The sequence below is a fragment of the Alosa pseudoharengus genome, unplaced genomic scaffold, assembly GCF_046254945.1.
Source record: "Alosa pseudoharengus isolate Yale_2024_CS ecotype anadromous, Long Island Sound unplaced genomic scaffold, YU_APseudo_1.1 YU_APseudo_1.1_scf_9, whole genome shotgun sequence".
NCBI classification, from domain to species: domain Eukaryota; kingdom Metazoa; phylum Chordata; class Actinopteri; order Clupeiformes; family Clupeidae; genus Alosa; species Alosa pseudoharengus.
Window position 1 is genome coordinate 4,189,948 of NW_027468881.1, and position 26,667 is coordinate 4,216,614.

A 26,667-nucleotide genomic window follows, 5' to 3' on the forward strand; every position below is an offset into this window, starting at 1 on the left:
TAACTTAAGCAGAATATCATTGGAAAGTGAAGGCTCATCAGAAAAGAAACGTTGATTATAGCCTACTATTTCACCATTCAACCGCTAGATGGCGTGAACACTACGGCCCTGTCAGATCCGACGGCTTTGGGCTCTGAGCATAATGGAACAATGCTTATCAGTTTCTTTTTAGTAGGCCACTTGTACGTATATAATAGCCTCAAATCAATACCAGAAGACAACATGTTTGTGTGTTCTTTGACGACCTGGAATAAGAAACACATTTATTTTGACAAACCAGTGAGATGTTTGAAAAGTTCAGAGGTCGTTTCCATAGAAACACACGAGCGTCGTCCAGTCTGGGCTGAAGAAGTTGTCAAGCTAACGCTAAGTGAGTTTGTCAACTCAGTTTATCTTTGTAGGTGTGGAAAGCTCGTCTGAATAATAGCGTGAAACATGTCAGCTGCAGTAAATCCACTGTCTAACCCGAAAGGAGGGAAGAAGTTATGTGAATTATGTCACAAGCCCGCGTATCTTCAATGCACAAAGTGCCGGGTGACTTACTATTGGTGAGTTTGTTAGCTTGCAATGATAGTAAGATAATTAAGGCAAAGCTATGTAACGTTTAGCCTAAACTCTTTGGTTGAGGTGTGAAAACTGTGTATCATCTTATCGAGGCTCTAGGTCTTGTTTGAATTCTAGGAATGCCTAGCTTCTAGATGATAATAACGTTACCGCGTTCAACAATGTGCACAGTGGCCACTGGCCACCATAATGTTTTCAGCTTTTAGTTGTTTTAGTAACGTTAGTTTTTAAAAGACAGCACTCTTAATTCTCCGAGTTATTTTTGGGTCCGTATAAGGGCCATCACTATTTCTCTTCTACCCCTGTACTTTGGCCACCTGCCCTTGGAACATCTGCCCAACAAACAGTAGGCTAATTGTTTCTGGCAGAATAAAACATCAAACTTTTTTTTTTTTTTTTTTTTTACTGGACTTTCCTAGTTCAAAGCCTCTTCCTGGTAGTTAGCTAGACACAAGAGGGCAGTAGCGCTCCATCTGAGTTCAGTAAGCATCACATGATGCATGATAAAGCGCGTCTTGAATGCGGAGGGGAGAGGTTGTGGAGGTTGAGCGGGTTCAGACAGCTGGAAACCAATTTATGCTCAGACGGAAGACTCAGCTGCACAAAAATAGACTGCCAGGCAAGTTTTCATTCCCCTGGAAAAAGGGATGAATGTGTAACTGCTAGTTACTCGATGAACGACTGCGCCACTTGCAAAATACAGTTTGTATTCGTGTACCTTGGAAAAGACCAACTTGACAATGCTGTTCTTTAAAGATTTATTTTGAGGCCACATCATCAGCGTCTTGCAAAAGGCCTAATTGCTGTGTACAATGTGTGCAGTGTCAGTAGTTGCCTTGTGAAAACTTGTGTTCAGTGTCTTGTGTCGTTGCAGCAGTGGCCAGAGCCTTTCAGTAATGGTGCCTCTGTGAGGGCAGGCGAACAGTGAGCTGACTATGGCCTCTGTGCATTCTTCACTCCTCTCGCTGTCTCCATACGCCTCTGTGCACGGCCCCGTGTGTGTGTGTGTGTGTGTGTGTGTGCACGGCCCCGAGGGCCCACTGCTTAGCAGCTGAACCACCAGCCACTGCTCTCCTGAGGGAGCTGCTCTCTGTGTGTGTGTGTGTGTGTGTGTGTGTGAGAGAGAGAGAGAGAGAGAAATAGGAAGAGTGAGAAAGAGAGACAGAGAATGAGTGAGAGAGAGGGAGAGAGAGAATGAGAGGGAGGAAGAGAGGGAGCAAGAAATGGAGAGAAAAAGATAAGAGAATGAGAAAGAGAAAGGAATGGTCATCCTGCCAAGTCTGCTGTGCCTCTCTGTGGTCTCCAGCTGTTAACCCAGGCTGAGTCGCGTGTGTGTGTGTGGGGGGGGGGTGTTGCAGGGGTGGGGGTGCAGGGGTGGGTGTGCAGGGGGTGGCATGTGGGTTCAGGGCATGGCTAGGGCACAGTCGGGCTGTCGTGCCCACGCCCTCCCGGCGGTCCTTGTGTGATGTGGTTCCAGGCTGTGCATTCCAGCCACACACAGTGAAAAAACCCAGCCTGAACATGAAAGGCACTCTGAACCCAGACACACAATTAAAGGCCTTTACTACAGGTATGCGCTCTCACTGCACATATGGTGAACTCCAGCCTGCTGCTCAGCTCTGCGCGCACTGCCTTAATACAGTGAAGCCATCAGCAGCACTCACTGGCAATCACACTCACTGGGAATCACTGGGAATCGCACTCACTGGGAATCGCTGGGAATCTCACTCACTGGGAATCGCGCTCACTGGGAATCTTACTCACTGGGAATCGCGCTCACTGGGAATCGCAGTCACTGGGAATCGCACTCACTGGGAATCTGGTGGCTGGCTAGCTGGGTGGGTCAGAGGCTTCTTGATTCCGTCCTGGTCCTGTCGCCCTGGCTGTGCCACTGCCATGTCTCTCTGTAGTCCAGGCCACTGTTATACAGGTTCTGGGGCATCTCTTCAACACTGGGTTGGGTTATATCAGTGTTTCCCAAACGTTTTTTCTGGCGACCCACTTTTTAAAAATGACAGACCATCGCGACCCATTTCACTTCAAATCTACCCTGCAACCCCCAATATTGTTTTAGGCCACAGGTTCTCCAACTTTTCTATGCCTCCCCCAACCATACATTGCTATAGGATCCCTGCTTTGAACACGGTTGTGTTGCATTTTCAGCACCATCAGCGTTTAATGCGCATCCGAAAGTAGGGGAAATTCTCGCATGTTGCGCAGTCGTCATTCGTCAGCATAGTAAGCTGTTCCTGTATTTCTAAAAAAAAATGTAGGCTACGTTGCGTTGCAGACAAATGGGTCCATAACACTGTGGACGTCAATTCCAATGTAAACAGCAAATAACTCAAGTCGTTATATTGTATTGTTGTATTATATTATATTGTATAGCCGTTATATCAGAACAAGAGGCGTTTGCGCAATAGCCGGAAGAATGCGCCTTACCTTGGCGTTAGCGAGGTAGAAAACGAGAGGAATAGTGTTTTAAAATGCCCATTTAAATTGTAGACTATAATGCACTGTTGTGCATTTTAAATCAGAAATAAGGTTAGATGCTATTAACTTTAAAGATTGCATCTGCAATCGAAACTTTATGCAAATTGAATGGCCTTATGTCCGGTCTATGGATGTCTGCTTTAGTTGACAGCACGGTCAAATAGATTTTAATCAATAAAGTTGAGGAGCTGGTATCTATTAATGTTCGTGCAAATAGGCGGATTCATGTCCCTTGCAGTTTGCAACTGCGAGGTACATGGCAGGCGCCCCACAGAACGGTTTCATTTTGAGAGGAAGATATCCATGCTGGCACCCCCTCTGCGATGCGTTCGTTTCATGCGCCAGTTTCATGAGCTTTTATGACAAAACCGTGACTGTGGTAGTTAACAATCTACATCCTAATAGAAAACTGTTAGCTTTCCTGGTATCAAATGACAAATGGTATCAGTTAGGCCTATAACACAACATAAATTGTGCTGGCGACCCAAATAAAATCTCCTGCGACCCACCCGTGGGTCGCGATCCAGACTTTGGGAATCACTGGGTTATATAATACTACTGCATTACAAAGCAGATTTATTTATGTTGCACCTTTTACACAAGACTGTCAGTCAAAGTGCTTTGTGAATGAAAAACAACTAAAATAATTCAGATTTTAACTAACAGGAGAGTAGAAATGACCATCATGACAGTTTCAAAAAAGAGCAACATGACAGTAGAAAGAGAAATACAAATGAAATTAGGCATTTTTATAGCAGATAGAATAGAGGTATAACTAAGCCCACTAGTTAACTGATTTATGGTGATAGAGTGTTCACACCATAGACTGTATAAAATCTTCAGCCTGCGAGTTTAATGTCTCCATGGATACCATGAGAAACATCACGAGCCCTTAGTGTCCCCAGAGCTCAGAGGCATATTCACAGTGCACTGATTGATTGATCTGAGACTTGCCCAATGGTGTGCTGTGCTCTCCACAGTGACACCGCCCATCAAGAAGCTGATTGGCTGAGCATCCATAATAGGGTGTGTCAGATGCTGAGGCCTGTCCGTACACCCGCCCCCTTTCACACACTCCAGGCCGACAGAGACCATCACCGTGCAGAGATACGCAAGGCTCAGGTACACACACCTCACACACACACACACACACACACTACACATCCCTCACACACACACACACACACCCCTCACACACATACACACACGCACACACACAAATAAAGCACACCATCACCCTGCAGAGATACGCAAGGCTCAGGTACACACGCACACACACACACAACACCCCTCAAACACACATAAAGCACACCACCACCATGCAGAGATACAGTACACGAGGCTCAGGTACACACACCTCACACACACACACACACACACACACACACACACACCTCATACACACATAGCGTTCACCATCACTGCACAGAGATATGCAAGGCTCAGGTACACACCTCACAGACACACACACACCTCATACACACACACCTCATACACACATAGCGTTCACCATCACGGCACAGAGATATGCAAGGCTCAGGTACACACACCCCTCACACACACATAAAGCACACCACCACCACCATGCAGAGATACACATGATTCAAGTATACACACCTCACAATCACACACTGGTCCAGAGTGGCCAAATTGCACTCTATGCACAGGTGCTCCATACCTTAACTCAGAGTCAGTGGTTTTGTGACTAATTAACCCAAGTGATAAAGCCTCTAATAGAGACGCCCTATGACTTTATTCTGCTATAACTCTTCTCTTAGGATCCCGTGGCTTAAATCCGACAGGTTTGTCACTATACCCTGAGCCATAGAAAGAGAGAGTGGCGACACTGTTTGATGTCGCCGCCACACGATCAATAGTTCCAAAAAACCTGTGCTTAATGGCTGCATCGCAGGAGGTGGGATGTATTTCTGGATGCTGGAGGGCTTAATCTAGTAACTCATTGGCTAATGACCAAGTGATTGGCAGTTTTCAGTTCGAGAACCCTCTCCATAGCCCAGAAACTGGCATGGAAAAGCACTGCCATCTTTCTCCAGGGTCTCTTATGGGAGTGTGGCCACTCTGTTTCCTGTGCCACTCTGACTGTACTCCACACTTGGAATACTCTCCTGTTGTAGTCTGTGTTAAGTCAACAATGTTTACTGACTGTATCAGGGCCACTATCGCAGGCATCACACAGTCTTGTCTCTGACGGAGAACACACTGCCTCTCTGTACTGTGTGCACAGTGGTTTTTCACCGACCCCGTGTTTCTGGGAATTATTGTTATCTAAATGCACTTTAGATAACAATATAGAGTCGGAGGATGTTCCCAGGAAAACCTGTTCTGGGATTCTGCAAGGACAAAGAAGATGGGTTCCAGTGAAGCCCAATGCTAGACAGCCACACACCCACACGCACACACACACACACACACATATTACACACACACACACACATATCACACACACATACACACACACACATATATATACACACACACACACACACACGCACGCGCACACACGCACACACACACACAGTGATGGGAATTTTGGTCACCAGAGTTTTCCTCTATCTGGTTTATAAGATTGCACCTTACGGTGTGTGCTGCTGTCTGGGCCTAAACAGAGGAGTTGGGAGGTTCTCAGAGGTCACACACTCTCTGTGATGTGTTTGGGAGGAGCAGGGACAGACAGACACACACACAAACACACACACTCTGTGATGTGTTTGGGATGAGAGGGGGCAGCTACATTTGCGTAAGGGAGGGGCGGGCTGAAGCCAACCTGTTTGATGGAGAGCGGTGCAAGGAGAGAATGCGTGCTCTGTCCTGTGCATATCTCTAACATAAAATAATGTGTCTAGGCCAGGGATTCCCAAACTGTGGTACGCGAGCTGCCACTAGGGGGTACGCGAGATGAAAAGGGCAATGGCGGAAAGGAGTTAAAAATTATTAATTAATTAATACTCTAATTAATTCATAAATAATACATAATTTCGAATCAGGTTATAATGATATGGAAATGTGAAATTAAAGGAAATCATTTGTAAACTCTATAATAGGGTATGTTTTCATAAAAAAATAAGCTACACACAATAGGCTACACGTGATTTCCTGCGGGCAGCCAGAATATCTAGCGCGTTAGTTTCGTTGACGTATAGGCTAGGTAGAAGGCTGTGTAAACATGGAAAACTGGCTAAAAACAGGGACACTGTCCAAAAGGCCTAATTAAAGCGATCGAAGAAGAGAAGCGAGAGAAACAGAGCAGGACTAGCCTCGTGAGACCATCCTGATCTCGCGAGCTTCAGGGTTTCACTCGCAGATCAGTCTGGATACTTTCCGTTAAAGAAAATTTGGAGCAGTTCACCAAACGAACGTCCAATCAGCGTTGGCTTTGAGGCGTTTTGATGTGTGACGCAACGAACAACATGACGGCATCCACAGAGATGAGCATAGCTATCGAGCAAGTTTTATTCAAATTAGAAAGTATTCCTGGGTAAACTGTGAAGCTATGAGTCTCAGCCATGCAGCTGGGAGGAATGAACGACAGACATCCTCCACGGCTGATTCCAGTTCATAATGGAGGAATATACTATCTTCAGAAGTGTAGGGCCTACCGTGAAAACTTGATGGGAATTGTCATTGATTAGGTTCATAAATGGTAAGTTAAAACATCTTAACGTTTGTCACGTTACCTAACTTAATTGTATGTTAAACGGCATTAGAAGAATACTTTGTTAATCTAATTGGTTGATTTGGCCCGTCGATAACCAACAAAGGTGGTGATAGACAGATGGTTTATCCAATCAGCTAACCAGTATGTCCGCCCCTTCCCAAAAGTTCTTCAATGAAAAGTTCCCAGATGGATATGCGGAGCAAATCCATCTGGCGGAGTCAGGTTAGAGCAGGACACAGGTAACGATGGAATGGGATGGGGGGCAGACTATTGAAGGTGGAGATGGAGCGCAGGGGGATAAAAGAAAGAACGAGACAGAAAAGACTGCGCGAAGAAAACGAAAGTATGGTGAGGCATATAGGCCTAGGCTTCACGTGGATTGGGAGACAGACTGCCCAAAGCCACAGTGCATGGTCTGCAGTGAGATGCTACCTAACCATACTAATGTGGTTCTCCACACTGTTTTTTTTAATGTGAGAGCTCATAGACCAGTTGCACATTTTGATTATGTTATCATGTAGGGTGGCTAATTAAACAACGATGCCTGGAATGTGCAATAGAATGAGTTACTTTTTTATGTGTTGGATGGTGGGGGTACGCGAGCCGAGTCAGGATGTAGAAGGTGGTCCGCGGGGAAAAAAGTTTGGGAACCGCTGGTCTAGGCTAATCTATATTTTCAATAAGCAATTACTGCATGCCTATGGAAACAATAAGTCAATATATTAGAGATATCAAGAGTAACGCAGGAATACTGAAATATTTACTGAAATTACGAATTACTGAAATTTGAATTGTACTTTGTAACACGTTACCCCCAACATTGACAATAACGTAGACAGCAAATTAAGATATTTTTTCATTTTGTGGAGCGGCACCGGTACCACTGTGTAGCCAAGCCTTATGCCATAGGCTACCCAAGTAGCCTAAATCAAGGTAATGTTTAAAGTGGAACTTGGCAACTATTTCAACGTAATAAACCCGTTTAGAAATCATTTGGATGGTTAAATGACCTGTTCTGGTGAAAATTGTGAAATGGGGACTTTTCCTGCTGCCCCTAGCGTCCCCAGGCAGAAAACCAACCTTGCAACATTGAGACTACCATCCCGGAAAGAGAAGTGAGAAACAAGAAACTCGTTTTAAATCGTGTTTCTTACCTTGTAACATCCACATTGTTCTGCCGAACTTATGCTAACCATTTCGCTAGCTTGTAAACAAATCCATGTGCTTTATCGTTACCTTTTTCCACAGTTTAAAATAGCATAATGCACAATTTCTCAAGCAGAGGGGGAAATATAGCTAATCCTGCCAAGTTTCCCTTTAATTATGCATGATTTATTTTGTTATTGAATTCGTAGGCTGTGATTCCTCCTGGCAACAATTATGTTTAAAGGTAGCCTCCTGCTTTTTTCAGAAGGGGCGGCAGGCAGGCTACAGACAGAGCGATGTACAGTGGCAGAGCGACGCACAGTGGCTGAAAGTGGTACTAAAGTTTCACGCAGCTTCACGCCGCGTAATGCGCGACTGAAGTGGCCATTTCAAAGTAATGCCTACTGGTACACACACACACACACTCACCACTTAACTGCCTTCAGTTGCATCAGAAGAACCCAGTGGCCACAATAATATGTGCCATTCATCTTATATCTCCATAAGTGTTACAATATTTCATAGAAATATAAGTAGCACAGGCTACATTGTTACGTAGTGCAATGCTAGGTGTTCCAGGCTACATTGTTACGTAGTGCAATGCTAGGCTCTCCAGGCTACTTTGTTACGTAGTGCAATGCTAAGCGTTCCAGGCTACATTGTTACGTAGTGCAATGCTAAGCGTTCCAGGCTACATTGTTACGTAGTGCAATACTAGGTGTTCCAGGCTACATTAGTCAGTGTGACATCAAAATGGGAACCACAGACCAACTAACACCAAACTGAGGGGACTATCACAGAACCACAGAACCAACACTAGTTTCACTTTAAATTTGTATTGCTATGGTGTTGGTGTTTTTGGTGTTGGTGTTGTTGGTGTGGGTGTTGTTGTTTGTGCAGGTGTTGGTGTGGGTGTTGTTGGTGGTGGTGTGGGTGTTGTTGTTTGTGCAGGTGTTGGTGTTGTTGTTGTTGGTGTGGGTGTTGTTGTTGGTGTGGGTGTTGTTGCTGTGTGTGTTGGTGTTGGTAAAAGTGTTGATGTAGGTGTAGGTGTTGTTAGTGAAAGTGTTGGTGTTGTTGGTGTGTGTGTTGTTGTTGGTGTTGTGCAGGTGTGTACACCAGAGCAGCACAGGGAGATGTGGCAGAGTTTTGCATAATGATCACACCTATCAGACTGGCCATCATGTCACCTGGTTCGGGCCTACCTTACATGCAAAGTAAGCAGTGTGTTTGTGTGTGTGTGTTTGTAGGATGCGAGGGGTTGACTGTTAAAATGTGTGTGTGTGTGTGTGTGTGTGTGTGTGTGTGTGTGTGTGCGTGTAGGAACAGCTGATCAATATGAGATGGAGGAGGTGCAATGTTGGCTGTTTATGAAGATTGTGTGTGTGTCTGTGTCTGAGTGTGTGTGCCTGTGAGTGTGTGTAGGTACAGCAGATCTCCACGAGGAGGGGTAGACGCTCTGTTGGCTGTTTGTTAAGATATGTGTCTGTGTGTGTGTGTGTAGGAAAAGCTGATCTCCATGTCTGAGGAGGAGGCCCGCCGTTGGCTGTTTGAGGGGCGTTGTCAAGAGGCTCTTCCTGCTGCCCGCTTCTGCCTCCGTATCGCCATGGAAACACACGGACCCAACGCTGTCCAGCTGGTACCCGCCTACCTGCTGCTCGCTGAGGCCAATGTGGGTCAGTCTGTGTGTGTGTCTGTGTGTGTGTATGTGTATGTGTGTGTGTGTGTGTGTGTGTGTCTGTTTGTGTGTCTGTCTGTTTGTGTGTCTGTCTGTTTGTGTCTGTCTGTTTGTGTGTGTGTGTGTGTGTGTGTGTGTGTGTGTGTGTGTGTGTGTCTAGGGGTGGTGGTAGCATAGTGGTTAAGGACCTGGGCTATCTGGGCAGTGGCAGAAAAGTTGTGGGTTCAATTCCCGGCTTCCACCGCTGTGCCCTTGAGCAAGGAACTTAACCCTTAATTGCTCCAGGGACAATGGCCCTTGTAATGTAGTTGACATGTAAGTTGCTTGAGATATAAGCGTCAGCTAAATACATGTAAATGTGTGTGTTTGTGTGTGTGTGTGTCTGTGTGTGTTTGTCTGTGTGTGTGTGTGTGTTTGTTTGTCTGTGTGTGTGTGTGTGTGTGTGTGTGTGTGTGTGTGTGTGTGTCTGTCTGTCTGTGTTGACTGATACTTAAAAGACACTTTTATCCAAAGCATCACAGACTCACAACAGCAGGAATCGAACCCGGGTTGACCCCTATTTTTTACAGTCTATGGTTGACCCATTGTCAGTTGATGATGTTACCGTTACGTTACCGGTAAAATCCCATCCCTGGTTCTACCTACCCAGCCCTAAGAGTCATGACTGTGAGATAGTGTGAGAAAGTGAGTTCAGGCTGTGTGTGTGTGTGTGTGTGTGTGTGTTACCTCACACACACACAATGATGCTAAGTCATCCTTCTGCTCTCCCACGCTCCCTCTCTGTCTTTCTCCTACTCTGTTTTTCTCTCTGTCCCACGCTCGTTCTCCCACATCTCTCTCTCTCTCCCTCTTTCCCTCCCTCCCTCCCTCTCTTTCTCCTCTCCCATTCTCTCCTCTCTCTCCCCTCTCTCTCTCCCTCCCTCCCTCCCTCTCTCTCTCTCTCTCTCCCCTCTCTCTCTCTCCCTCTCTCTCTCTGTCATCCCGCAGTGCCGCTTCGTCTCCTGCTGTGGTGCCGCAGTCCACGCATCAGACAGCCGTGTGTGTGTGTGTGTGTGTGTGTGTGTGTGTGTGTGTGTGTGTGTGTGCTCGTGCTTGTGTGCTCTCACTGGTGGAGAGGAGAGGGGGCAGAGTCGCTCACATGCACACACACACTCACACATTTTCTCTCTCTGTCTCTCTCACTCACACAGACAGACACACACACACACACACACACACAAACACACACATACACACACACACACACACACACACACACACACACACGCTGGACTGCAGCACTGACACAATGATGCATGGAGAGCAAATAAATTCTACTGGCCCTGCAGATGAATACTGCAGGCTACTAGCAGACGAGTGTTAGAGGGCTTGCAGATGACCACTGCAGGCCTTGGAGACGAGTGTTAGAGGGTGTGCAGATGACCACTGCAGGCCTTGGAGACGAGTGTTAGAGGGCTTGCAGATGACCGCTGCTAGTACTGTATGTTGCTGTCAGAGTTGGAAGTAGTGCTGCCACTAACGACTAATTTTCTAACGACTAATCTTTCGACTAATTTTTCGATTAGTCGACTAATCTAAACGACTATTTCTTTTTTAAATCAAGTGTTTGTTATTTTGTTGTGTACGTTTTATTTTGAACTCAACTAAAGGGAAAACTTAAAATATATATCACCCTACTTTTGTTAGAAGCTGTATTACTGTAAGTAAACTGTTCAAAAACATTATGTATTAAAAAAAAAAACACCCATTTAAAATGCTACCTTCAGATCTACAGTAATGTCAGACCTTTGATAGACTTTATTTGTATGCCAGTGTTGCCATCGACATAGACAACTTCTTTGACCTGAGGCCCGGTCATCCTACATGAACCCACCCCCCATTAAATTATCATTATATCACATCACAATTATTATTGTTATGCTATATTGTTATACATGCACTTCAAAGCAGCCAGTGTTTAAAGAGCTAACATTGTTCACAAAAAGTTTGAAAACATGCACATCAGAGGACTGCTTTACTAATGTAAAATATAATTAGAATAGTTCCATTGCTTTTGCATGGTTGCATGATAAATACTTCTCAAAACAACAGCAATTATATGGGTGACATCGTTTTGGGATGTTTCCCTCATGCAAGCATCATATACTGGTAGGCAAATGGAAAGACATATTTAATTATGCCACAAGCTTTTGGCCACGTTATTCAAATTTGACTATACAATACTCTAGATAGTGTATTATAGTCTGTGCTCTGTTTTTATGGAAGTTGCATAAATCCACATTGTTCTATTAAATGTAGTTTCATAATTAAATAGCTTTCCAATAGGTTGAATTGGAGATTTGCTACCAATGTTATCAAGTGGTTTCAGTTTCTCTTGCGCATTGAATGAACGCTCATACCACCATTTAATGCCTCTATGTTTGATGACACCAAATTAGCAAGTAATTCATACTGATTGCAGAAAAGTTTGTTTTCTTTTTCTGTAAAAAATGCCAACGTCTTAGTAGCCTGTTTAACATCCAAAGACAGTCATTGTACTTTTCAAGAGTTAATAACATAGAGTTAATATAACATTACAGCCGTGTGAGACCAAAAATAAATAGGCGGTCAATAGTAAAACGACTCTTCGACTAAAAAAATTGCCGTCGACTAATTTTCATGGTCGATTAGGTCGACTAAGTCGACTAATCGCGGCAGCACTAGTTGGAAGTGGAGGGCCTCAACTCTGTTTCCAGCACCCATTTGCTTCGAGTGTGCTGTTGGTTTGAGTGTGCTGTAGGTTTGAGTGTGCTGTTTGAGTGTGCTGTTGGTTTGAGTGTGCTGTTGGTTTGAGTGTGCTGTTTGTTTAAGTATGCTGTTGGTTTGAGTGTGCTGTTTGAGTGTGCTGTTTGAGTGTGCTGTAGGTTTGAGTGTGCTGTTGGTTTGAGTGTGCTGTTTGAGTGTGCTGTAGGTTTGAGTGTGCTGTTGGTTTGAGTGTGCTGTTTGAGTGTGCTGTAGGTTTAAGTGTGCTGTAGGTTTGAGTGTGCTGTTGGTTTGAGGGTGCTGTTTGAGTGTGCTGTTGGTTTGAGTGTGCTGTTGGTTTGAGTGTGCTGTTGGTTTGAGTATGCTGTTGGTTTGAGTGTGCTGTTTGAGTGTGCTGTTGGTTTGAGTGTGCTGTTGGTTTGAGTGTGCTTTTTGAGTATGCTGTAGGTTTAAGTGTGCTGTAGGTTTGAGTGTGCTGTTGGTTTGAGGGTGCTGTTTGAGTGTGCTGTTGGTTTGAGTATGCTGTTGGTTTGAGTGTGCTGTTGGTTTGAGTGTGCTGTTTGAGTGTGCTGTTGGTTTGAGTGTGATGTTTAAGTATGCTGTTGGTTTGGGTGTGCTGTTGGTTTGAGTGTGCTGTTGGTTTGAGTGTGCTGTTTGAGTGTGCTGTTGGTTTGAGTGTGCTGTAGGTTTGAGTGTGCTGTTGGTTTGAGTGTGCTGTTTGAGTGTGCTGTTGGTTTGAGTGTGCTGTAGGTTTGAGTGTGCTGTTGGTTTGAGTGTGCTGTTTGAGTGTGCTGTTGGTTTGAGTGTGCTGTTGGTTTGAGTGTGCTGTTTGAGTGTGCTGTTGGTTTGAGTGTGCTGTTGCCTTGAGTGTGCTGTTGCCTTGAGTGTGCTGTTGGTTTGGTTACACATTTACCAGCCGTTATAATGACTTATGTGGACTCAACCAGACACAGTTACACCGTAGGCCTATCTCTCATTCATTCAGGAAGCAGGTTGGTGTGTGTGTGTGTGTGTGTGTGTGTGTGTGTGTGTGTGTGTGTCCGTGCCTATCTTCCATTCATCCAGGTAGCAGGTTGGGTTGTTAACCATTTAACCAGCTGGCCATTAGGGTTCAGAGGAGGAATTTGTGAATTCTTTCTAAAACGCTGAAACGCAGTATAGGAGTTCATACCATAGATATAGCGACATCACCTCCAGTATAGGAGTTTATACCCATTAAAAAAAACAAAGGAGTTCATACCCAGTAAAGGTGTGAATTCTTGAACATTCTAACATAAGATTCCGTTGTGCAACAATTCAAGGTTCTAAAATTCTATGTTGAATTCAAGGAATCCAGATATTAAAGGTGCGATTTGTAGTATTGTTTGCCGAACGTTCTGTAGGCCAAAATCAAAACACTGGTGAACGTTCTCATTACTACCAGACGCGAGCCTCTTCTGGGTTGCCAGATGTAATGAAGACTTAGCTAATGTTAGTTGACCTGTAGCTGCTATAACGTTTCTCCAACCATGACCCAGCTATACATTACGGAAACAGTGAAAACAAAAAATACCTCTCTAACCAACGTAACATATTTAGCTGAAGTTAGCGATGCAGTTGAAGTTTAGCCTAGGCTACCTGTTGTGGAGAAATATGGCCAGCTCTGCGTCAGACGTTTGACGAAAACGTCACCATATCAGGAAGCTCCTCCGATGTCCACTTAATTTGTTTCTTAATTTTGGAAATGTGCCTGCCTCTCGTAGGCGTAAATGACTACAACTGACAGCTGTTGACAGTTGGACTTTGCTAATTTGACAACCAAAATAGGAGGACGCGCTAGCCCATTATTAATACGCTATTCTAGAATTAATCGTTCAAAACATAAATGAAAATTCCAAGAGATTCCGCCCCGTAACTAATTTTTTTCATGGGTTTTACGGGGTTTTACGGGTTAGAGTAATGTTGTCAAATAAGCCATTACTTCAATTCATCGTGTTTCCTTACTCTCTTATTATGACCGCCGCGCAGCGAAGCGAAACTTGGTGGGCATGTAACCCCACATGGATAGCATGGAACCATCGTTTTTCGTTTTGATCTGTAGCCCCCCCGCTGGACTGGACCCCCCGAAAGGAGGGTAGGGCAGACACAGTTTTCTGTGAATATCTCGAAAACCGTAGGGTTTAGGAGGACCATTTTTTTTTGTATGTTGATCTCAAGGGGCCATGTCAACCCATTCCATAACCACTCATTTCATGTATAGCGCCACCTAGTTAAACACAAAAAAGTAAAAATGAGGTGTTGTAATTGAAGGTATCTGTGACCTAACAAAGTCAAAACTGTACAAAATTGGAAGTGTAGGATCATTATGACACCCTCTGTATGCACACCAAGTTTCGTGGAATTCCGTTCATGGGGGGCCACACAATAAATTAATTTATGTTACTATACACCAACTGGCCTGTAGGTGGCCGGAGACAGTTTTCTATTTCCTTTTTTATGTATGTTGGTCTTAAGGGGGCATGTCAACCCATCCCATTACCACTTATTTCATGTATAGCGCCACCTAGTTAAAAATTAAAAAGCAAAAAATGAGGTGTTTTCATCACAATATCTCTGGCTGACAAGGTCAAAACTGCACGAAATTAAAAGTGTAGGATCATTATGACACCCTCCGAATGCATGCCAAGTTTTGTGTACTTTCGTTCATGGGGGGCCTTACAATAAAATAATTTATGTGTACATTTAGTGACGTACACCAACAAGGATTCCCGGGACACTGAAAGACCGGGGTACACAAAACTTGGTGGGCATGTACCCCCACATGGATAGCATGGAACCGTAATTTTTCGTTTTGATCTGTAGCCCGCCCGCTGGACTGGACCCCCCGAAAGGAAGGTAGGGCAGACACAGTTCTCTGTGAATATCTTGAGAACTGTAGGGCCTAGGATGACCATTTTTTTCCGTATGTTTGCCTCCAGGGGTCATGTTAACCCATTTCATGTGCACACATGTGCACAAACAGATACACACACACACACACACACACATACATTCACAGTAATCATACGTATGACACATACTCACACAGTAGACATATGTACGATTGCATGCACAGGCACATACGCAGGCACACACACAAGCACGCACACACACACACACACACACACACACACACACACACACACACACACACACGCATAACATAAACATGTACATGTACACATGCACACAATTCAAGAATTTCTCAGAATTATGAACAGGCAAGATGGAGGTGGGGTTGTATAAAATTAATTTTACATGTGAAATCTATGAACTAATCATGTTTTGGTACTTGTTGTCTAGCAGATATCAGTGAGAATTGAGTGTGGATAATGCAATTTAGTGAGACAGTTAGAATCATATAGGCCTTTCAGCGTGATTTATTTTTGTGGAAAAAATGTGCTGGACTGGGCGGCGGTCATATTTTGTACCGCTCTGCGGTACATCTAGTTCTGGGTATGTTGAGGGGCTATACTCTGGGTATGTTGAGTGGGTATACTCTGGGTATGTTGAGTGGGTATACTCTGGGGATGTTGAGTGGGTATATTCTGGGTATGTTGAGTGGGTATACTCTGGGGATGTTGAGTGGGTATACTCTGGGTATGTTGAGTGGGTATACTCCAGACTAACTTTTTGCACTGGTTGCACTGGTGCGCCTAATTTTTTTACTTAAGTGCACCAGCACAAAAGTTAGGTGCACCCAAATTTTACACCACATCGCATTTAACACCGCAGCAGGTTCACTTTTTTTCCTTAATTACTGTCCTATATAGGTTGTCCTATGAGTTATGATTTACAATTCTACAAGTAATTTAATGAAGTGTTGGTGCTTTAAGTGCTTCACTGAGCTGAAATTTAAACTTAAAACATCTCAAGATGAATTAAATAAAAATAACAGTGAGTAAATTAACAGTGCACGTATTTTAAAGGCTTCAAACTGCACATCTCATGGCTCAATGTCTTACATACTATGCTTCATGATCTTTAGGCCTTGGCTAAACCAGCTCGCCATGCTAGCATCTTCCATAGAAATGTATTTGAGCACAATTTAAAGAGATGTTCCAAGTAGCCTGGGGGATTTTTATGTGATTTTGCAATGATGATTGCGATAATCATTTGAGAGCCCCACAATGCAATTTACTTTTTAATTTTAGTATTTTTAAATTTTCAATAAGAACATCACTATGGTTAATGCTAGAGATGTCCGATAATATCGGCCCACCGATATTATCGGCCCGATATTAGCATAAAAATGTAATATCTGTTAATATCGTTATCAGATTTTTTTGGCCTTAAAACCGATAAAATAATGCTTGCGTTACACCCAAATAGTGCCTATGCACTCCTGAAGCGTTTACCGGCGCACAGATGATGACCTCATCAAGCTGCGCCTTGAAGCATACAAACAAGCATGGATGGCTGCAGTAACAAACTTGCTCGCTCTGTTTCAACATTATGTCTGTGGTTTGGAATTATTTTCAAGTGTCTCCTTCGGACGTTAAACTTGCGATTTGCAATAGGCTTGTTTGAGATGGACTGAGTCTGACTTGGTCTGGCTTACTACATAAACGTGATCTTCAGAGGCTAGCCGGGAGGAGCTAAAACAGAGGGCAGCTCATCCCGGACAGACAGGCTACAGTTTGCCTGACGTGACTCGCGGGAGATATCGCGGAATTTTGTTGCCAATAAATACAGCAGAACTTTCATTCTTACTCATTGTACAGCATGATGACTGACGAAATAAATCCTTATGATGTAGTTTAAATAAACCACTGTTGTCATACAGTTAATAGGCCTGCATTGTAGCACATAAATTCAATATCAAGTGTTTTCCCTATATGTGTGTCTATCTATTTAACCAACAGCAGAAAACAACAGAATATCCAAACGTTTTCAGTAGGCTAGCCTACCATTGTTGCAGAAATTACGTATAAGAAGGTATCCCTTGTTGCATTCAAGAATGCATCCAGTGGGGCATCACAATAACATTAAGCATGTTGTGTTAATTCCACAACAGGAGATATGTGATGTTACCTAAATTAGTTTTGAGGAAAAATAACCCACATATCGACATCGGTATCGGCTGATATCGGAATCGAAAATTGAGAGTTGGAATATATCGGCATATCGGATATCGGCAAAAAAGCCAATATCGGACATCCCTAGTTAATGCAGTAACGAAATGGTAGGCCAATCATTATAGGCTATTGCAATGACTTGCCATGCTCGATCTAAATGTGTCCATTCAATTCACCGTACACAATGACCAGTTATACATGCAGGGAATATTCAGGCTTTAAATGTAGCAGCAATATTCGGTTTACGCCAAATACCGGATTAAATTGATTGATGCCATCAAAATGAGTTTACACAACTTGCGCGCAAAACGAATATTGCTGTTGAAAACCGGGTTACTCCCTGCATGTAACTGCGGTCAATGACGCACTCATTTTCGGCGATATCTGTATCTCTGTCGTTCGGGAAGGCCTTGTATGCATTGTTCACAATTTTAAGACGTCTGCAATGACTCTTATAAATTTGGCGCAAGTGGCATTCCTGTACGTCGGGTTTACGTTCAAACTATTTTTCTGGTGAATAATTATTTCGGGCTGAACTTGGTGAAAGGGAAGTTTCACTAGGCCTATCGTAGGCAACGATAAACTTGATCATCATCTCGGGCTCGTCTGATCGGTTTGATGCTGCCAGCCGCCGAAAGGCTGTGGGGAGAGGGGATATATATCTCGGCCTATGTGACCACATTGTAATGCAACTACATCCACTCTGTTTATCTGACGGGTCTCTGACCTCTCTCTCTCTCTCTCGCTCTCTCTCTCTCTCTCTCTCTCTCTCTCTCTGCAGCACACGCATTTTCAAATTTACACACAGGCACTGGGCCACGGCCAATCAGAGGGGAGGTCCCGCCCTTTACTATCTGTGATTTGTTTAAACCACGATATTGGCCAAATATGTGTCTCTTATTGAACCAAAGGTAGAGTTTCAATGCGGACACTTTTTCCTCTCTCGAATAGCTGGTCGCACCGGTGCGACCTCCGATTTTTTTTAGTCGCACTTTTGAAAAATTAGGTCGCATATGCGACCAAATTGGTCGCACTCTGGAGCCCTGGGGTATGTAGGGTGGGTATACTCTGGGTATGTTGAGGGGGTATACTCTGGGTATGTTGAGGGGGTATACTCTGGGTATGTTGAGGGGGTATTTTCTGGGTATGTTGAGGGGGTATATTTTATCTATTGTTGAGTGGTGAGGTGAGGATGGCTAGTTAGGGTCTGACCTGCAGCATAGAGAATCATTGTGCCACTCTGATGCCCTTTCATAACTCTCATGCCACTAGAATACAGCACTCTCTTACTTCTGCCTCTGCGTATGATGTACAGTAAGGGCTTTGTGTGTGTGTGCGTGCATGTGTGCATGTATGTGTGTGTGTGTGTGTGTGTATGTGTGTGTGTGTAGGCCTGGGCAGTCTCTCGCTGGCTGAGGAGTATCTGTCCCAAGCGGAGTGGACGGTGTTGAAGACCCCAGACTGCAGTGGAGCCCTAAGGCAGCAGCTCCACAGGAACATGGGCAGCCTCCACAACACCACAGGCAACCTGGACGCAGCACTGCAGCACTACGCCAACCACGTATGCACGTGTGTGTGTGTGTGTGTGTGTGTGTGTGTGTAACAAGTGTATTATACTAGTGAAGAGTATGGTTTGGACAGCATAGTGATGTGTGTGTGTGTGTGTAACAGATGTATTATGCTAGTGAAGAGTATGGTTTGGACAGCATAGTGATGTGTGTGTGTGTGTGTGTAACAGGTGTATTATGCTAGTGAAGAGTATAGTTTGGACAGCATAGTGATGTGTGTGTGTGTGTGTGTAACAGGTGTATTATGCTAGTGAAGAGTGGTTTGGACAGCATACTGATGTGTGTGTGTGTGTGTAACAGGTGTATTATGCTAATGAAGAGTATGGTTTGGACAGCATAGTGATGTGTGGGTGGGTGTGTGTGTGTAACAGGTGTATTATGCTAGTGAAGAGTATGGTTTGGACAGCATAGTGATGTGTGTGTGTGTGTGTGTAACAGGTGTATTATGCTAGTGAAGAGTATGGTTTGGACAGCATTATCACCTGCGGAGGCTACTTCCTGATGGCCAGTGTGTTCCAGAAGCAGAATAAGATAGACATTGTCAAGTCTCTCCACAAGAAGGTACACACCTGTGTTGTCTATGCCATTATGTCTATGTTATGTTAATAATTATAATAATAATAATAATAAGTTTTATTTGTACAGGACCTTTCATACACAGAATGCAGCTCAAAGTGTTTTACATTTGGAACACAATAATAGAGAATAAACTAATAATAATAATAATAATACATTTTGAGGCTAATGCAGCAAGTTGTTGCGGTGGTATATATTTAAGCAGTAAGCCCCGAGAGGCCGTAGGTTACGCTGATTCTACAGCAGCTAAGGGCCGTTGTTAGGCACGACGCGCTAGCGGAGCTGTTGTACAATCAGCGTAACCTACGGACTCAAGTGGCTTACTGCTTTTCTAAAACTTACTATAAATACCTGGCAAACTTTCATAAAGTAAAAGCACAGCAACTAGAAATATAACGATTTATTCATAGATAACCATTCTTCCACCAAGAAATATATTTCCTCTATCTGAATGGTTGCCAAGCAACGTCGAGACGCAGCTACTCAAGTTATGGTAGTGCAGTAATATAGAACGAAATGCGGTCAAGGTGTATGTTTATGCTGCATTTTACAACGGCATCGAAAGCGATTTAGCCAATCCCAATCGAGGACCGGAACAATCCGTTTTAGAAGTAAACTTTGCTAACAAATGCTTACATAACGCTGCAAACTGCAAGCCCTTGCTGCGGGCCCCCACAAATACCAACAGTTTCCTACAAGTTCCTCAGTCATTCCTCTTCGTTGCTTTGTTACTCTGGCCGTTTATGATCCGATCAGCAAGATATATACCAAGCAATATCAGAAATAATTCAGAAATACAGCGGTCATGTCCTTAGTATGTTCTTAGTATTTGTTGTCATTATATGAATTTATACACAGACGTTTAAGGAACACAACAACAAATTCTCTGAAAATCCCAATAAAAAACACACACTCACACACACACTCACACATACACACACACACACACACACACACACACACACACACACACACACACACAGACAAACACACACACACACACACACACATCCACACACACACACACTCTCTCACACACACACACACACACATACACACACACACACAAATACACTCTTTCAATCTCTCCCGTCTGTCTCTCTCACACACACACACAGGCCCTGCTTCCCTTCACACACTCGTTAGCTCTTCCCAGAAGTGAGTGTGTGTTGTGTGGCCGAGTCTCCCTGTGTTTCCTCTGTCCAGAGCACAGAGTGTCCAGATAACAAATAACAAGAGCAGCGTAAGACAATCAGCACTAACAGCACGAGAGTGTGAACTCCCTAATGAACACAGCAGGGTGTCACCTCCGTCTGCCGTCCACTCATACTGCATGTGCCTGGGGTCTGTCTGCCGCAGTGCTGACGCTGTTCCTCACACTTCCCAGAGTACCCTGGGGCTTTGGGGAAATTAGCGCTGATGGACTTTGGTTGTTACGTTGTTCTGTTGTGTTCTGGTGTGATCTGTTGTTCTTTGTCTATGGTGTAAAAAATTAGCTTTGGGATACAGAAATGTTTTCATTTCAAGGAAATCTATCATGAGCCAACAGGACTGATCTCCATTCCACTATCCAAAACAGTGGCTTCTGTGGCTCTCCATCGCTACTGGGCAGTCTCTGTGGGGCAGGTTCTGCCCAATCAGTGGTGTTTAAGGACCTGGTTCTGTTGGGCCGAAGCCTGTTGACCCCCTAAACTAGAGCTGTTTTGACCAGAAAAGGGTGCCTATCTAGTAGACACCTTGAGGAGGTGCCTAGATGTGAAGAAATAACTGTTTTGAAGTGAAAGCGCCTATAGTCAGTGTTGCCCAGATATCCACTAATGTTAGCATGCTAAACTGTAGCTTCAGATCCTTATGACCATACTCTATTACAGTTTTTCTCGATTGCTTTTACCTGCTTAAGTAAATTGGAACCCACTTGGTCTTCAGGACTACTTTCTTTGCACAGCAGAAGTCATCTCTTGCGATTGGGTTCACACATTTCTTACACCCTTTTGCAAAACAGTTAGCACAGGTGTCATTCAAAAGCCCCACTCTATTGGTTTTCCCATGCTAAACAAAAGGAAAACATCTTTTCACAGGTGGTATTGACCTCTCCAGAATAAGTCCCGCCTCCGTAACTTCCGTATCCATCCAACTTCCGGGCGTGGATTGTCTATGAGAAATAACATGGCGTTTCGAAATATCATACCGGTAAAACATCTGTAGGTAGCGAAGTTGAAAAAGCTGGTGGGCAGATTGGCCTACACACTTCTGCCATATAGTTTCCACTGGATTTTTTGATTGTCGGTGCCGTTTAAGTAGTATACTATAGACTATACTACTTAAACGGCACCGAAAATCAAAAAATCCAGTGGAAACTAGATGGCAGAAGTGTGTAGGCCAATCTGCCAAGCAGCTTTTTCTACTTTGTCACCTACAGAGTTTGACAGGTACGATCTTTCAAAACGCCATGTTGTTTCCCATAGACAATCCACGCCCGGAAGTTGGATGGATACGGAAGTTAGGAGGCGGGATATATTCTGGAGAGGTCTATAGATTCCTTGCATAAGTCTAAATCTCTGATACACCTGTGTGAAACTCCTTTGCACAATTCTTCAATCAGCAATCATTCATTATACATAAGAGATGTCTGTTTTGTGTTGCTATTTGCAAGTATTGATCTAATGCACATTTAGACAAAGTACTGTATTGCCTATTTGGTGGAGAAAACAGTACAAAAGGTGTTTACTGTAGGTTTATTTCGATGAAAGTTGTAGTTCAACGAAATGTACAGTATCTTGCTAGGTGTTTGCTGTATGTCTTACATGTCAATGACAGTTACATCTTGAGAGGAATTAATAAATTATTTTTTTACAGTATTCAGTACATTTTGTCTTTTCACCGTTTTTTTCTGATACCAGAAAAATGACTAAGTAATGGAACAGACAGCAAAAATGCTCATTTTGAGAACTAGATTTTGCATTTTGTTGTCAAGTGTTTAATGATTGATTAAAGAGTGTTTTTGAATTGGCAACAAGTTGTAGTGTTTGAAGGCAACATTTGCTTTTGCTGCATGTTTTAAGTGTTTTGAGAGAGTAACAGCCTTTTGCAAGCAAAATGTGTCATTTTGTCCAGAGTGCTTTTGTTCAGACACAGGTGTTAACTGTTTTGAGAATGTGATGTCAGAGTTGACACAGGTATCAAAATGATCAAGAAAAACTGTAATAGCACTTTGTCATGTTAGCATGCTAAAGTGCTAGCTTCAGATCCATGTTAGCATGCTAAAGTGCTAGCTTCAGATCCATGTTAGCATGCTAAAGTGCTAGCTTCAGATCCTTATGACCATACTCTATTAATAGCACTTTGTCATGTTAGCATGCTAAAGTGCTAGCTTCAGATCCATGTTAGCATGCTAAAGTGCTAGCTTCAGACCCTTATGACCATACTCTATTAATAGCACTTTGTCATGTTAGCATGCTAAAGTGCTAGCTTTAGATCCTTATGACCATACTCTATTAAAGGGCCACCAGGCAACGTTTTCGTGTTAATTACTCATCTTCGTAAGTCGCTATATGGTTAAATGACTCATTACAGGGCGAATGAAGACTCTCTCGCCCGCCCCTACTGCCTGTAGGAAGAATATCCCGCTTGCAAGTTCAGTGTATCGTACCCGGTGACCGAAGCAGTTTTAGTTTCCATCCTGCATCCACAGCACAGAGGGAGGCTAACGAAACGCTAGCGATTGTTGCAAACGTGTGTATAATGGCAGAGCCGGCGAAGAAGCAGCGAAAACCCTTGACGGAAGATGCAAAGAAAAGGAAAAGAGCTTCAGACCAAGCGAGGGGGAGTTTCGTAGAGAAAAAGCATCAGGCTTGCCTGGTGTCCCTTTAATAGCACTTTGTCATGTTAGCATGCTAAAGTGCTAGCTTCAGATCCTTAAGACCATACTCTATTAATAGCACTTTGTCATGTTAGCATGGTAAAGTGCTAGCTTCAGATCTTTAAGACCATACTCTATTAATAGCACTTAGTCATGTTAGCATGGTAAAGTGCTAGCTTCAGATCCTTATGACTATACTCTATTAATAGCACTTTGTCCTGTTAGCTTGCTAAAGTGCTAGCTTCAGATCTTTAAGACCATACTCTATTAATAGCACTTTGTCATGTTAGCATGGTAAAGTGCTAGCTTCAGATCTTTAAAGGAACACGCCACCCAAAATCAGTAGTAATATATGTTCTTACCTTAACTTTCACGAGTTGAGTCATACCTCTCCCGCGCCGGTAGGTGCACTCAAACGCTCTGTCACGCGGCGCGAATGTGTTAGCATGTTGCTATGCTAGCGGGCTCTGCCGTGGCCGTAGAGAGAGGAACATAGCAGTAATCAAACACCTCCATTTTTTCCCTACTTAAATACAGTTGCACGAGTAGTTGATAGAAATGTGTACGTCACACAACATGAAACGTGGCGATTTTCCAAGCGAATAAACAGGAGAACTACAATGTGTGGCGCAATAGCACTTGGGAGTACTTCGACCTAGCGTGGTAATATTATTAACACCTAATTGTAGATCCTATCCACCACAGAGTTTAGAATCCATGCTGGATCGACCCTCAGCCTCTCCCTCCCCTCTGAGCGTGAGAGAGGCACACACACTAGAGATGCGCTGATGGGCTATTATTTCAACCATAACTGCATAGCAAAACTTATCATCCATCAGCCATCCATCAGCACCAAAGTTTGTTGACCAATTTTCAAAACTGCACCCGCCCACCATCCGTTGGTTGTTTTAATGTAGGCTATATGGGTGATGCAGCGCTGCTGACGTGAGGCTAGAAAGCCCTTGCCTGTTCTAGAAAGACTGATCTAATGCAGCAAATATATTAAAAGGCTGAAGTCGTACATTGGCTAGGCCTATCCCCAGAATATCAGCAGCAAACTCAGTCTCTGTCGCGCAAAACAGTCTCCAAATAAAACGCACATCGGCCTGTTGCCTATTCTGCCAGCTTGTGACAATATATCGTCCAAAATGTTTGATTGCATTGCATTCTCCACATTTTTAGCTAAATTTTCATGTACCACATCAGCATTTTTGTTCAGTGAATCTTTTGTAAATTACTTTACAATTACCGTCGGGCCCTTGTCAGCAGACTTCGGCTTGCCTCTTGCCACTATTCACTCCTTGTCTTCCGATGTCATTTCTGAGTCATCTACAGATGTTTACACACATTCACCTCCCTAAATAGAACCAACTTGACGTTGACTTCAACCTGTGTTATATCCTAGATGAGACTGCCTGGGTTATTTTGTTTAGATATTAGCCTATATATAAAACACATAATTGTAGCCTACCATTCAGGGAATAGGCATTTAAAAGAGAGACAGAGAGTGATATGACTCAGAAATGACATCGGGCGCGAGATGTTCAGAACGTAAGAGCTAAAACTTCTACAAACTCCATAACATCCACAGCGGAAAAAGAAGGCAAGAAAAATAGTCGGAAAACTTAGATGTGTAAGGCAAGCAAGCAAGTTTGGCGGTTGTTACTAAAAATGTGAACATGCACGTTGCACTGTTGTGCGGTGGACTTTCAGAATGAATGGAGCTGGAGTTTCTTTAATATCGAGGCGTCATATTTGTCCGATGGCCTGCTATAAAATGAATTGCGATGCGCTCGTGCAGTCAAAATGAATGGGAGTACAGGCTTGTCAGTCAACCTGACATGTGTAAAGTAGCCTATAATGTGAATGACTTGTTATTTTATCAAGGATTTCTTTCTTTTTGCAAAAAATAAAGTACAATAGGCATTAATTATAATTAGGCCAGGAGCATGCTGAAATTATGTGGCAAATTGCGTTTTTTATTACAATGATAAAATTGTAAAAGGACGTGACCGAAGCTGAGGCAAGCCAGGCAATAGGCCTATAGGCCCGACGGTAATTGTAAAGCAATTTACAAAAGATTCACTGAACAAAAATGCTGATGTGGTACATGAAAATTTAGCTAAAAATGTGGAGAATGCAATGCAATCAAGCATTTTGGACGATATATTGTCACAAGCTGGCAGAATAGGCAACAGGCCGATGTGCGTTTTATTTGGAGACTGTTTTGCGCGACAGAGACTGAGTTTGCTGCTGATATTCTGGGGATGGGCCTAGCCAATGTACGACTTAAGCCTTTTAATATATTTGCTGCATTAGATCAGTCTTTCTAGAACAGGCAAGGGCTTTCTAGCCTCATGTCAGCAGCGCTGCATCACCCATATAGCCTACATTAAAACAACCAACGGATGGTGGGCGGGTGCAGTTTTGAAAATTGGTCAACAAACTTTGGTGCTGATGGATGGATGATAAGTTTTGCTATGCAGTTATGGTTGAAATAATAGCCCATCAGCGCATCTCTAGTGTGTGTGCCTCTCTCTCGCTCAGAGGGGAGGGAGAGGCTGAGGGTCGATCCAGCATGGATTCTAAACTCTGTGGTGGATAGGATCTACAATTAGGTGTTAATAATATTACCACGCTAGGTCGAAGTACTCCCAAGTGCTATTGCGCCACACATTGTAGTTCTCCTGTTTATTCGCTTGGAAAATCGCCACGTTTCATGCTGTGTGACGTACACATTTCTATCAACTACTCGTGCAACTGTATTTAAGTAGGGAAAAAATGGAGGTGTTTGATTACTGCTATGTTCCTCTCTCTACGGCCACGGCAGAGCCCGCTAGCATAGCAACATGCTAACACATTCGCGCCGCGCGACAGAGCGTTTGAGTGCACCTACCGGCGCGGGAGAGGTATGACTCAACTCGTGAAAGTTAAGGTAAGAACATATATTACTACTGATTTTGGGTGGCGTGTTCCTTTAAGACCATACTCGTTAGTGCACTTTGTCCCTCAGCGATATACAATGCAAGAGGATGGAGGAGTGTCAGTGGGAATGTAATAGTGTGTTCAAGACAACTCATATGTGTCTTTAAGGTCTTTAATTTACCATCTGAAATACCACTGTCTGTTTTTCTTAAACTTCTGTGTTCTGTATTTGTATGTGTACGTGTGTGTGTGTGTGTGTGTAGGTGACAGATAGTTGGCATGGTCATCTGAGTAAGCTGATGGAGAAGAGGATGAAGTTCTCAGTGCACCAGACTCTTAGTGAGTGA

General features: G+C 43.6%; 1 protein-coding gene across 1 annotated transcript; it reads left to right on the plus strand.

Moving 5' to 3' along the window:
* The first annotated feature begins 313 nt into the window (after positions 1–313).
* zmynd12 (zinc finger, MYND-type containing 12) lies at positions 314–26,667 on the plus strand. Its single transcript, XM_076276765.1, has 6 exons — positions 314–548; positions 4,038–4,179; positions 9,381–9,552; positions 18,784–18,953; positions 19,399–19,521; positions 26,584–26,667. The coding sequence occupies exons 1-6, from the start codon at positions 436–438 to the stop codon at positions 26,665–26,667; spliced, it is 804 nt and encodes a 267-aa protein (XP_076132880.1). The 5' UTR covers positions 314–435.

Bases quoted from the DNA above. Each gene is read 5' to 3' on its own strand.
- zmynd12 (XM_076276765.1), top strand. From the start codon at position 436: ATGTCAGCTGCAGTAAATCCACTGTCTAACCCGAAAGGAGGGAAGAAG. The intron at 18,954-19,398 runs GTATGCACGTGT...TGTGTGTAACAG, and splicing joins TGCAGCACTACGCCAACCAC to GTGTATTATGCTAGTGAAGA. The intron at 19,522-26,583 runs GTACACACCTGT...GTGTGTGTGTAG, and splicing joins TCAAGTCTCTCCACAAGAAG to GTGACAGATAGTTGGCATGG.